Source organism: Adiantum capillus-veneris, chromosome 5 (genome assembly GCF_014529385.1).
Source record: "Adiantum capillus-veneris isolate H3 chromosome 5, ASM1452938v2, whole genome shotgun sequence".
NCBI classification, from domain to species: Eukaryota; Viridiplantae; Streptophyta; class Polypodiopsida; order Polypodiales; family Pteridaceae; genus Adiantum; species Adiantum capillus-veneris.
This window is the reverse complement of record NC_140935.1, coordinates 18,521,069-18,535,363: the sequence shown is the minus strand read 5'-3', so window position 1 is coordinate 18,535,363 and position 14,295 is coordinate 18,521,069. Positions and strand designations below refer to the sequence as shown.

Here is a 14,295-nt window from a genome sequence, read left to right as displayed (position 1 = left end):
GGCTTTTGGTACACCTTGTAATGCAGCTGCATCACCTGGTCGAACATATCAGTATGCAAAGAACTGCATTTAATGCGATAGTGACTACGATTCTTTGACTCTCTGAAAACACTGAACCACTCCACATCACTGATCTGATCCCACCTCACTAGTTTGGGGTTGGAACCAGCCAGGGAGAGGCCATGAAAATCATTGACCTCTTCTGCTATAATACAAAACTTGCTCTGTATTGGGACTATAAACTTTGGAGCTTTCCATCGGCCTGCACACCCCCAATGTCATAAGATTAGTAGATTTTTCTATTTGTTGGTAGGTAAAAATTAATGTAGCCAGGAGTGTGTTAACAATAGGAAAGTGTAGTATTGAGCACTTCCTTCCAATTTCAAGGTTCAAATCAAACACTGGTTTGTGCTTCTTGAGCCAGACTTCGACTTGAGCGATTGTATTTCAAGTGACTATTCATAAGATGTCCTACTGCTAAAGCCGACATCAAGGGACAACTCTCCAGCCAAGACAGCACCAGCAACTATCCTCGCAAATCATAATGAGGTAGAGAGAGAGAGAGAGAGAGAGAGAGAGAGAGAGAGAGAGAGAGAGAGAGAGAGAGTACCTGAGTCATCCTTCCCCTTTGTATGCAAGGTCTTTGCCATTGGGGATGTTGGGGAATCAGAGAGCTTCACCCTTTTTCGGGGCGGAGAAGAAGCAGCAGAAAGTTCAGCCCTCGACTTTGTTTTTGGTTCTCTCTTACCTCTGGCCCCTGCGCCCCGCTTCTCTCCATGCATATTGACTGCCCCACTCCGCTTCTCTCCATGCATTTTGACTACCCCACTCCCCTCAGAGTAACACTACGTAAATGGTCAGGAAAGTGGATTCAGGGTGGTCTCCCTATTTTGAAATATTTGATGGATTCCCACACGTTTGAAAAGTTACACTCTCATTATGCTTATAAGATATGCTTGTTGCCACATGATAACTAGCACAAAAAGCATGACAAGTTAACATGAGGCCATTCATTGGAGACCATCTTGTGGCACTCATGGAGCTCAGTACCAGTACCTCACCTTAAGCCAAAATGGATATCACGTGCATAGGTCTTCATGTGCCATGTGGACATGCCTCTACTACGTCTTCAAAGTCAAGGTTTGTCTACAAATTCCAAGGGATTTAGTTCTGACATTTTTGTCAGTATGTTTGTAGAGACTTGCATGTCTAGATTAGTCCATCATATTCTTTCCCAGTTTCAAAACCCTCTTGCATAAATGATTTGTAAGTGTGTTTGACGGGTGTTGTTACACGTCGGGGGGAATCCGGTAACATGAGCATGTAGATTAGGTCTAGAAGAGCATGTCAATTCAATTCTCGAGTCAAATGCATCGGCAATAATAGTGCTAGAAACCCTATGTGTGGACAGTACACTTACTAGATGGTATATGATCACTATAGGGTAAAACCCCCCCAATGTAAGGGCATCGAAGCTAGGAGTCAAATATCAAACACGGCACTGGCTCTTCTTTTTTTTTTAGAGATAGGATATGTATTAAAAAAAGAAAGAGCTACAACAGTACCTCATAGGTAGGGAGAGAGGCGTCCCTTAAGCAAAAAAAATAAAAACTAAAGATCAAGACAGGAAAAATCTCTTGAGTAGGATATGAGCATAAGTTCCTTCCAAAGCTTCCATATGTTCTCTCTTTGTTTGAAATACAAAGGGCCATTGCCCACCTCCTTCATCTGGCCAAGACAAGAGACGTTAATTTTCTTTAATTGAAAGACAAATCTTGTGGAATAGTCCTCTAGCTTCTGTTTAAATATAGTCTCTATTCTCTGAGTCCAGAAGGTCCACAAGTAAGCCATTCCCCACATATTCTAGAGTAGTATATCCATTCTAATACAATCTCCAATCAATAACTCCTAAGCTGATAATTGAAGTGGATGGACCTCTTTGCAGCTCATGCCCAGAGACAGAAATTTTGAGGACATTTCACAAAGATGTAATGAAGATCTTCTGGGGAATTGCATCTTTGACATCATCACCAATACTAGCTTTAAGAGCTCTTTGACCAGTCCACATGCCCTGATGCAGTATCATCCATGCAAGGAAGTTGTGCTTTATTGGAATTGCAAAGCTCCACAGGCATTTAAATCTATACACCCACTACTTTGAGCTCCAGTTAAGACCCCATTTGTTGTTCAGTTTCTTTCTCAGCTTCTCTTCAAAATCTAGGATGCAAGAGGACTTCTTGTAGGCCTTCCAAGCATATTGTTGTAGTGAGATGATCTTGCTATGCCTATACACTGAACTGTTTTGAAGATGAGCTTTCAGCTCCTCTAACCTGCTTACAATTTTTTCAAGACAACCAGGAAAAATATTTAATTAGTTAGAGATCTAAGTAGGGGATAGTCAATCTCTATTTTCCTGTAGATCTCCCCAGGTTCTGATTCCTGCTTTGAAAAACTTATGGGCTTTGATTGTTGGTTTTTTCCCAAGATTACTTGCATTCCACCCCAACCATATAGAATCTTGAGCAAGAACAGTACTATCAAATAGAAAGGATTGAGGAAGATAGAGAAACTCTTTGATTTTAAACCAAGAATCCCAAAGTCTTGTGACAAGTTGATAACTTATTGGTTTGAACTTCCAGCTAGAGGATATCACATCCCAAAGAGAGAGATCCCTCCAACCTTTGTATCCCTATAGATAGAATTTAGATATCTTTCTTTTTATCAAGCAGGCCCAAAAATCTTCAATGTCTATGGCTCTAACTATCCATTTACCTGCCATCTTGACAGCCATATTGTCCAGATCCAAGACACCTAGTCATCCTCTAGTTTTGTGGAGACAGCAAGTATTCCAAGCAATCTTGGGAATTTTATTAGTGTCCTCTGTTCCTCCCCAAAGAAACCTTATATCCTAAGATACTATCTATTTTAGTTGGGAATAGATAGGCTTCCAACAAAATTGGAAATAAATCAGAGAGGGAAGCAAAAAGTGATTCAACACAAAGGTCCTGGAAGCAAGAGAGTGCTGAAAAGAATGCCACATAAAGATCTTCCTTTTGAATCCATAATCCACTCCTCTATTCCATGGTTACTTTGAAACCCATAAGTATCCCTAACAATCTGAAATTTGACCATCTGGTATCACTTTACAAACCAGTTTCATTGACAGAAGAGGGAGTAAGCCCATTGGAGGCTTTGAATCCATTATTTTTATGATTAATTTGGGACCCACTGGCAAGACAAAAAATGTTTAGGCATTCCATGAAAGCATCAGCTGATTCCGAATCTGCATTAGTAAGGGCATTAGTGTCATCTGAAAACATTTGCAAACAGAGATCATTTGAGGAACTAGCAATTTTGATACCCTTCAGCTTTCCTTCCAAATTCTATCGAGCTATTGTTGGTACATGATCTTTTGTTATATGATATACTCGTTCATTGATTCTCGTACAATTATTCTTATAGAGATATAGTTTACGTCGTTTTATTGATAATTTCTCGTTGATACCATAGTGATTTTAATGGTACCATGATGATGTTTTGTTAGTACTTTGGTCATGGTGATTTTCGTTGATACCATGATGATATTTCATTGATACCATGATTATTCTCGCTGTTGTCATGATGATATTTCATTGATACCATGATTATTCTCGGTGATGCCATGATGATATTTCGTTTGTTTCATGGTGATTTTCGTTGATAACATGATGATGTTTCGTTGATACCATGGTTATTCTCGGTGATACCATGATGTTGTTTTGTTGATACCATGGTTATTCTCGGTGATGCCATGATGTTGTTTCGTTGATACCATGGTTATTCTCGGTGATACCATGATGTTTTTTCGTTGATACCATGGTTATTCTCGGTGATGTCATGATGTTATTTCGTTGATACTATGGTTATTCTCGGTGATATCATGATGTTGTTTCGTTGATACAATGATTATTCTATTATGCTTTTCGTTGATACCATGATGATTTATTTATTTTTATTGATACAATGATGATATTTTGTTAATACTTTGATGATACTCATTGATATCACTACGTTGATAAATGTCGTTTTATGTAGTATATACGCATCTCATTTGCATAACGTATCATGCATCTTGTACTTTTTATGTTCATACTTTATGTCCACATATGTTGTCGTGCGTATATATGTCATCAAAAGAGTGGCGTCGCGAACCATCTCTTATGGCATTGTGAACGTAATTATTTCACTAACAATGCTAATAATTTTCATGAGTATGTTTTTTAAGCTATGATCTATATAGAATTGATCAAAGAATTGATTAAAATAAAAGATTTATGAAGACATGTTTGGTGATGCCATATTGATGACAACATGAAGATATGTTTGGTGATGCGATAGTGATGACAAGCTACACAACAGATTCACGGAGACACTTCTGATTACGAACTAATCGATAGCTTTTACACCTCGTTATTGAACCTTTGTATTCATTATAGTATTTGATAGGATAGGAGTAATGTAACTCCTCATAAAACATTCATTGTAAAAGGAGTGATGTAGCTCCTCATAAAATATTCATTGTAAAAGGAGTGATGTAGCTCCTCATGAACATTTGTATATTCAATGATTTTTATAATATAACGGTGGGTGTATATAGAGCTGTGGGTTTTTCCCTTGATCCCCCAAGGATTTTTTCATCCACAGTTAGCCTCCTCTTTTACGGCGATGTTACCTTGCAAGTAATTTAATATGGTTTTGAACTTTTTTCCTCTGACTACATGAGCCACTATACTTTTTGAAAGTGGATTCCGTTGACTTACTGTGTTGAGTGATAACGTTATTTCTCTTATTTTCATAAAATTATTAAACTAAATACTTATGTGATCCGATTACATGAGTGAAAGGTCTCTTTTTGTGTGGTTCAAGGGTCTTAAGTTTGCATAAGTTTGCAAGGGTGTCTGTACAATGTGATCTCGTTTGCTACATATTGCTATCAATTATGATCCTTTTTGTTTTTCTGCAGCCATGTCCTCTCAAGAGAATTTGCCCATGGATCTCAACAACTAACGGAGTGACGATGGCAAGGAGGTGCCTTCTTCCATCCCGCCAACGGAGTCCCTACTCGATGAAGCGATGCCAACAATCGAAGAGCTGACGACAACTCGATCCAATGGCACCACAAACGGGATAAATGCAAGCAAACTCCACCATAATGGGGTTGAGCTTGCAACCACGACAAGGAGGATCGCCAATCGGAGCGCTAGGCAGTACATATGCTAGGGGGCCTACAACAACACCTTCCCAATCGGCCTTCGCAGACACTGGAAGTCGCCTTACCCAGCCATCCTCTTGCCTCGGGTGCAGCCAGTTCCGATAAAGCCATCCTTCTTTCAGTACCACATCCATTGCCTTCCACAATGTTGTTGTCATTGTTTATATGTCCCGCAATTACTCTACTAACATCAATCAAGCAAACCTTCCATCAGGACCTACCCCCTGACAGAGTAGGTTGGCTCCTATCGCTATCCTAGTGATAGCAACACCTTAGTTAAGGGAGCAGTGGCCCCATCGTTGACCCCACCTCCACAAGTAAATGTTCTACAACACCAATCAAGCAAGCCTTCCATCAAGGCCTACCCCTTGGTAGCAGGTTGGCTCATATCACTATCCCTAGTGATAGCAACACCTCAGTTGAGGGAGCACCGGCCCCATCGTTGACTCCACGTGCACAAGAAACTGCACGAACTAATTGGTGGTTGCACGAGATCATTACTTTGGTTGAGACAAATAAAGAAGTACAGGTACACCAACATTTGTTTGTGCATGTCAACATGTCTTAAACATTTGAATTGTGATATCTTAGATCCTTAACATTTCAATGGAGAGGTGTTAGTCAAAAAACAACCTCTCTCTCTCTCTCTCTCTCTCTCTCTCTCTCTCTCTCTCTAGATAGAGGTGCAAAGGGGACAATGGGTGCACCAAATGAAGCATGTCACTCATGAAAATAATGGGACACTCATTGCTTGACCTATGCTATCTCTCTCTCTCTCTCTCTCTCTCTCTCTCTCTCTTGCTTGCTCTCTCTCTTTCTCTCACTCATTGTAGACCTTGCTTGCTCTCACTCTCTATCTCTCTTGGTTTAGGGTTTCTCTCTCCCAGAGAAATGTGCAAAGGTGGCAATGGGGGCACTAAATGAAGCGTTTCACTCATGAAAATAAAGGGGCAATGATCTTGTTGGGTTATTGCCAACCCTTTTGTACGCGTGCCAACATGTCCTAATTATTTGAATGGTGATAAGTTAGATCCTTAACATTTGATTGGCACGGTGTTAGTAAGAAAATAAGCATGCTCTCTCTCTCTCTCTGATCTCTCTCTCTCTCTCACACACACACACACACACACAAGTAGAGGTGCAAAGGGTACATTGGGTTACTAAATGAAACATTCCACTGGTGAGAATAAAGGGGCCATGATTTAACACTAAAAAGTCTATCGTATGTTGATATGTTGATCCTTAACATTTGATTGGCACGGTGTTAGTAAGAAATTGACCTTGCTCTCTCGCTCTCGCTCTCTCTCTCTCTCTCTCTCTCTCTCTCATAGAGGTGCAAAAGGGACGTTGGGGGCAGTAATTCAAGCATTCCACTACTGAATATTAAGGGGCATTGATATAACATCTAAAAAGTATGTGCTATGTTGATATGTTTATCCTTAACACTTGATTGGCCAAGTGTTAGTAAGAAATTGACCTCTCTCTCTCTCTCTCTCTCTCTCTGTCTCTCCAACAGCCCCAGATAAAGGTGCAAAGGGGACATTGGAAGCAAAAAATGAATCATTTCACTCATGAATAAATAGGGGCAATGCAGTCACAACGAGTGCTCCAAACCGACGAGGAGACCTTAAAGATCTATCCGACGAGGAGAGTTGAACCTCTTGTTCAAGAGAGAGATAATGTGGCTGAATGGGGCAGGAGCAGCAAGAACTACACGATTCCCAGCGCATTCTGCTGGAAGCTTCCGATGAGCTTGGTTGGAGGGCCATTCGATTTCACGCCTCAGGTCGGTGGAAAGTTGTTTTGACTGGCTGTGCCTGGAGCTACCGGAATGCATTTGTTGTACGGGGCGCCATTTACAGCTATGGGGGAGCGCTCTTACCCTCCCGTAGCTCCTCCACTGACCTGGCACACCCTTCGCTCGACGTCGAAGCTCACACCGCTCAGATGGTCCCTGCCTAACAGCTACATGCCGATTGCCGCCCACCTGCCGCTCCACCTCGTTTGCCCCTGATGTAGCATCCTTGAAGATTCTTGTAAATTTACAGCCCAGCTCCCCCCCCCCCAAAAAAAAAAAAACTCGAAATGGATGATGATGTAAGCGCGGTCACTCTTTGAAATACAGCACCTCCGAGGCTGAATAAATGCACCAATGAGATCCGACTCAATGTGGGTGAGTTGCGGATGGCCAACGAGGGGTAGATTTGGGGCTGATTTACACAAATCGAGGGTTGAATGCTAGTCTTGCATTGGTGCACATTTCTATTTATGCAAATTAAAGCAAATACCACATTGGTAATGGTGTAGGGGGCCTTGAGAGTGTTGGTTGGGATCCCACCCTATCAGAGTCTCTCTCTCTCTCTCTCTCTCTCTCTCTCTCTCTCACACACACACACACACACACATACATACACACATTTGAAAGAAACCATCAATGACACAAAGTAGCATTCATTAACACAAGAAAAGAACAAAGGACTGCAGAAGTGTGAATTCTCAATTGTACCTATTCTCTCAATTCCATTGCAATTCACAGTTGAGAAGGAGTTGCTTCTCTTGAAGGACATATACACATGTTTTAAACACTTATAGCACCAAGTTAGCTGTCATAATTGGCTTATTTCAACTTACTCACATTAAAAATGAATAGATGGTTTCACACCAAAAAGAAAAAACAGCTGCACATCCTATCTTTATTCACAAGCAGAATTTTGTGTGTTCGCCAAACCCTTGGATATTCACACATAGGTCTAAACTCTTGTAGCTAGTATCACTTTTGTGACTTGATTATAAACCCACTTAGAGTGAGAGACTTCTTTAATTTCAGCACTTTTGTGACTTGGTCATAAACCCAAAGAGAGTGAGAGACTTCTTTTATTTCAGTAGTAATGATGGTTTCTAGTTTGTTGGCGCCAGCACAGGAATAGACTTTGGGGGACCCTTAATTCTTTGGTCTATTGAAGCTTCTTTAGGTTAGTGAGATTTCAATCCTGTGCATCAATGGTTTGAGTGGGATAGAGAGGCTTCTTGTGATGTGCATCCAACATGGTTAAGCAACCCACACCTTTATCTCTCTCTCTCTCTCTCTCTCTCTCTCTCTCTCTCTCTCTCTCTCACACACACACACAGCAATAGTAGCTTAAATTGCTAGGTTGATTGGACCCAAACCACAACTAGGATACTATCCAATATGTGCTTTTGTTGCTTAATCAATTTCTTGATCAACAACTGATCAAAGCCTTGAGTAGAATCAAGCCGTTTGCCTTTTGAATCATAAAGAGAAGTGCACACCCATTTATCATTCATGATTTTGGATGTATGAGAGGTTGTGTTAGAATTTGAAAGAAGGCTGCAAGCCGCCATTAGTAGCTTTCCTAGTCGACAAGTGTTATTGCAATAATTCAAGTGTCAACTTTGAGTTCTCAAGACAAAATTTCTTTCAAACAGCCCATGTACTCATCAGTAAGGTATCTATGAGCTTCAACAACCACACGCCATGGCCAACAAGGCAATCAAATCGATGGTTGTCACGATCCCTTTCCAACATGATAAAGTAATGCGATTAGTAGTGCCTACATTAGGCTAAAACCAGTGTACCATCCAAAGAAAAGCACATAACCCCAAAACCAAAAGAGCTACCATAGCTTCGTCACACCCCATCAAAAGACACACACATAATCCCAGGGGGATTCACTAGTACTATTGGGAGACATCAAGTGTGTGCACCAAAATTGTCTTTTTGACCCCTACGCAAGGGACCCTCCTTTGTAAAAATTATCTTTTTTGCTTTATAAAGCCCCCCTAATGTACACTGATTGGATATCATACGGTAACCTTCAATTAATACCCCAGGACATAACCAAAACACCAAAAAGCAAAAGGGTACAAAGCAGCTGAAATGGGCTCCATCTTTGAAATCAAGCACAGAACACATCCTCTTGTTTACCAAACATTGACGATTGCAAAACACCCACCGAGGAGGTCAGAGGTCCGAAAGTTTGGGGTTGGTGTGTGTCTAGGCCAGCCCGTGTAATTATCCAATTTGTCTCATTTTGGCTCGGTCGATTGGTCAATTTGAAGTCTCCATTACTTGATGCAATGTGTGTGTCAAGTAGTACTTCAAGGTCTTTTATTAAGCCCATCCAAGCCCAGATTGCTTCTCCTTTGGCCCTTCAAAGATATTGTCATAATCTGGCCAATCAGAGTCTTAAGCTTTTGATTTCACTACAAGAGCATTCAAAGGACTTATGCCACTTGGAAAGCCTAGTGACTAAACTCCTGTGACTTCGGATGCCCCGAGTTCAAGTTCGGAATACCACTTACAGTGAACATTGGTGGCTTCCAAGACATTGGCTCCAGGTCAGTTGACCTTAGTCCACATTGACCTTAGTCAGCAATGTCAACAGTAATTGGTTTAGTCAACATGTGGACTAAGGTCAGTTGACCTAATGTGTTGGCTATACACCAGTTACTGTTAGCATTGTTTACTATTCACCAACGTACTGCTTAAAGCACATTGCCATAAAGCAGACAAGCCAAATCCCCTATCAGGTCAAAGCTCTTCTCACTGTCTGATTGCACGCAGTTCTGCAGGGAGCCAGCCACGGCCTACCGCCGGTTTCAGAGGCGCCATTGATCGTCAACCCTTTTTCAAACCAATTCTTCTCACAGGATTGCACAGCACAGTCCAGACTCCAAATCATCGCACCCCTGGAGGCAGATGCTCCCACCGACTTTCGATGCTCAACCATATCAAAGTGGGCAGTCCTACCATCCCCATTTGACTCCAGGAGGCAGTTCTCCTATAGCTGGCAAAAAAGCTTCATAGGAGAGTCACACACCCAGCATTTGACACTCAAATCAAGGCCATCCATTGTCATATGCACACATCACAGTACGTTTTGTGATGAAGCACTCGACTAAAGCAAATCGCAATGTATGTTTTAGCACTCAAACTTAAAGCTGACATCCTCTCAACTGTGTTGTAAAAGAGCCCCCTTCTGTTAGATTCAGGAGATCCAACACAACTAAATATTGCTCTATGTTACCATTGACCTGCTTCACTCTTCACGTCAGACCATAAATACACACGAGTTTTTTTAGTGGGACATCAATTATGCACTTACATTCATGCCTTCTGTAGCAGTACTTTCCATTCAAGAATGCAAAAGAAATCAAGAGAAATTCCTGCTCACTTTCCTGGCTTTCGTTAGTGCTAGTCATTGCAAGGACACTTTCCGTTTTCAAAAATGTGAAGGCGGTCTGCATCTTTGACCATTATTTTACGGTTCTCTAGTTTCGATATTAGTGAGGTAGTAGTGTGGCCATCCCCACATACCTGCATGTCAGTCATGATACATATGTCTTTCTCTTGTGGTGAATTGATGATTGCACAAGTAATGGCCAGCTTCTCACTATGCTGCCAAAGCATGTCCTCTTCAGAATTAGCCAAAAGATTATGTGAGACCCAATGCAAATCTGGGGAATATTCTTGTTGGGACGATTTGAATTTAGAATCATCTAGCTTCACATAAATTTGTTCGCTTTGTGGATGCTTGGGATCCCCACCAGCAAAATTATGAACATTTCCACTTGCATCAACCCAGCAGCTATGTCTTAGCTGCTTACAAGTAGCATTTTTCATCCTCATGCGGTCAATGTTTTGTGCCTCCTCCTGCATGCCAGCAGCTGCATAAATACTACTCATTACGACATACGCAGCAGCATTACATCCATCAAGTTGCACTGCATGATCAAAGGCGAACCTTCCAAGGCTCACATTTCCCCATTTTCGACAAGCACCTAGAAGAGCATACCAAACTGAAAGGTGACCAGATGATGGCATCCTCATAATTACTCTCAAAGCTTTGTCAAAAAGCCTTGCACGTCCAAAAAGATCAACCATACAAGTGTAGTGTTCTGGGTTTGGTGCAATGCCATATTTTTCCCTCATGTCATCAAAATAAGTTTGCCCTTCATCCACTAGACCTGAGCGACTACATGCATTGAGCACATTAACAAAAGTGATTGCATCTGGGGAGATCCCCTCCTGCTGCATCCAGTGAAAACAGTGCAGTGCTTCCTTGGTCCTCCCTTGCTGTGCATATCCTCCTATAAGTGCAGTCCAAGAGACTACACTTGGAACGAAACCCTCGCTCTGCATTCGCTGCAGACAGCCCAGTGCTTCCTGGCCCTGCCCATGCTGGGCATATCCTGCAATCAATGCATCCCAAGAGACCGCATCCCGGATGGGAAGGTCATCAAAAACTTTCTGTGCTTTCAAAAGTACACCACATTTGGCAAACATGTCAACCAAAGCACTGCCGAGCACGACGTTTTTTTCCAAGAGCCTCTGATTAACAATCTCATCGTGAATTTTTTCGCCCATGTCAATATCTTGCATAAGGCCACATGCCTTCAAGGTGCAAGCATAGGTGATTGCATCTGGAGTCAAGCCATCTCTTTGCATCCGTTGAAAACAACCCAAAGCTTCCTGGCCCTGCCCATGTTGGGCATACCCTCCAATAAGTGTATTCCAAGAGACAACATCCCGGACAGAAAGCTCATCAAGAATTTTGAGTGCTTTCGTGAAAACGCCACACTTGGAATACATGTCAACCAAAGCACCGCTAAGCACAATGTCATTTTTCAAGAGTCCTAGACTAACAATCTCATCATGGATTTGTTTGCCCATGACACCGTTTTGCATAATGCCACATGCTTTCAAGATGCAAGTATAGGTGATTGCATTTGGAGAGAGGCCCTCACTTCGCATCCTTTGAAAACAGCCTAGAGCTTCTTTGCCCTGCCCATGTTGGACATACCCTGCAAGAAGCGCAGTCCAAGAGACAACATTCCGGACAGGAAGCTCATCAAAAACTTTTTGTGCTTTCAAAAATACACCACATCTGGCATACATGTCAACCAAAGCATTTCCAAGCACAACGTCTTTTTTCAAGAGCCCCTGGCTAGCAATCTCATCATGCATTTTCTTGCCCATGTCAAGGTCTTGCATAACACCACATGCCTTCAAGACGCTAGCATAGGTGACCACATCTGGAGAGAAGCCCTCACTTCGCATCCGATGAAAACAGCCCACAGCTTCTTTGTTCAGACCATGTTGGACATACCCTGAGATGAGTGCATTCCAAGAGACAACATTCCGTATAGGAAGCTCATCAAAGACCCTTTGTGCTTTCAAAAGTGCACCACATTTGGCATACATGTCAACCAAAGCATTTCCAAGCACAACAATTTTCTCCAATAGCCCCTGACTAACAATCTCATCATGGATTTGTTTGCCCATGTCAATATCTTGTATGATGCCACATGCCTTCAAGATGCAAGCATAGGTGATGGCATTTGGAGAGAAGCCATCTCTTTGCATTTTCTGAAAACAGCCGAGAGCTTCTTTGCCATGCCCATGTTGGACATACCCTGCAATAAGTGCATTCCAAGAGACGACATCCCGGATAGGAAGCTCTCCAAGAACTTGTTGTGCTTTCATGAATGCGCCGCACTTGGCATACATGTCAACCAAAGCATTGCCAAGCACAACGTCTTTTTCCAAGAGTCTTTGACTAACTATGTCATCATGAATTTGTTTGCCCATGTTAGCATCATGCACGATGCCACATGCCTTCAAGATGCAAGAATAGGTGATCGCATTTGGTGAGAGGCCCTCGCGTTGCATACGATGAAAACAACATAGGGCTTCTTTGCCCTGCCCTTGTTGAACATACCCTGTCATAAGTGCAGTCCAAGAGACAATATCCCGAACAGGGAGTTCGTCAACAACTTGTTGTGCTCTGACAAGTGCACCACACTTGGTATACATACTGACCAACATGTTTCCTAAGCATGTGTCCTTCTCAAGTAACCCACTATCGCGAATATCAGCATGTATCCTACTGCCTTGATACAGATCCTTCTTCTTAGCACAGGCTTTTAGTGAGGTCATAAAGGAAAGACGCATTGTTTTCAACTCCTTAGCATTCTGTTTCTCTCCCGGTATGGCTGATAGTGCTTCTTTGGTAACTTTGTCCCGGGGGTTTGGAGCTGCTCTGCGGTCAGAGCTTGCCCCCATAGCCCTCTACGTAGCGCATTGTGGTCGAGACGCAAGGGGGTGACTCGTGGATTTCAAGAATGTAAAAAATGTTTTGCGAGCAATACATGTGCAAAAGGAAATTCGACGCAGAGCCACATCACAATATCACACGTGTCACGGGGTGTCAGTCATAGTCGAAGGTGGGTTCTCCAAGATATGTTCTAGCTCTTAGGGGCGTGCCCACCGGTTTGGCCAACATTACCCGGCCGGACGGGGCTGGGTGTGTGTGTTGTACTTTCAAAGTTGTAGGTAACTTAAAACAAAAACAAAATCACACGGGGTCTTAAGGTCATTCCCTCACTGGGTCTCAAACCCGTGATTTCGGAATTGGCACATTGGTGCACTAAGCGCATGCCCACGTTGGTTTGGTTGTCCAACACTCCACTTCGAAACATGATCAAGTGAACAGACGCAAGCAAAAGTAAACTTGACCCTAAAACAACTCGTACGCCATCCGATGGTCACAAAAAATGTGCCCGAGTTTAGCACCGTCATCCCACCTCTCGGACTTCATTTAGGAGCCCATGTGATATAGTGATGAGGGACGTAGGATCATGTTCAAAATTGTATTTAGTCTCAGTTCAAACGACCCGGTGGGAATGGGGGAGGCCAAAAGGGCTTTATGTTCACAAGATGCAGCCCAAGAGACAACTCAGGCACTTGCTCCCACAAAAACTACTCGACCATGCAAGATGGTGTTTCTACTTGGCTGTGAGCTTGCTATTGTCATCCCATCTGAATCCAACCTTAGTCATTGTGTGTTGAATTATCAATTAGAGGTTTTTGGAGGTCAAAATCCCTATAGCGATTCGTCCCTTGTTAGCTTTGGTGTCAATATGGATGTTGAAGTCACCAATGATGATGTTGCGATGCCACTAGTGTTCTCTATCAATTGCTTGAGTTGGGCAAGGAGGATTTTGGTGAGACCTTTGATGGT

The 14,295-nt window shown here is 42.4% G+C and overlaps 1 protein-coding gene and 1 pseudogene across 1 annotated transcript; one reads left to right on the top strand and one right to left on the bottom strand.

The window, feature by feature from the left end:
* Positions 1–5,004: 5,004 nt before the first annotated feature.
* On the top strand, positions 5,005–7,213 carry LOC147456954 (uncharacterized; annotated as a pseudogene).
* A 1,548-nt stretch (positions 7,214–8,761) lies between these two features.
* LOC147456953 (pentatricopeptide repeat-containing protein At2g27610-like) lies at positions 8,762–13,429 on the bottom strand. Its single transcript, XM_086512018.1, has one exon. It carries the CDS (start codon positions 13,335–13,337, stop codon positions 10,467–10,469), a length of 2,871 nt encoding a protein of 956 aa, XP_086368144.1. The 5' UTR covers positions 13,338–13,429; the 3' UTR covers positions 8,762–10,466.
* Between the last annotated feature and the right edge of the window lie 866 nt (positions 13,430–14,295).

Excerpts from the sequence above, each read along its gene's own strand:
- LOC147456953 (XM_086512018.1), bottom strand. The coding sequence starts at position 13,337 with ATGGGGGCAAGCTCTGACCGCAGAGCAGCTCCAAACCCCCGGGACAAA.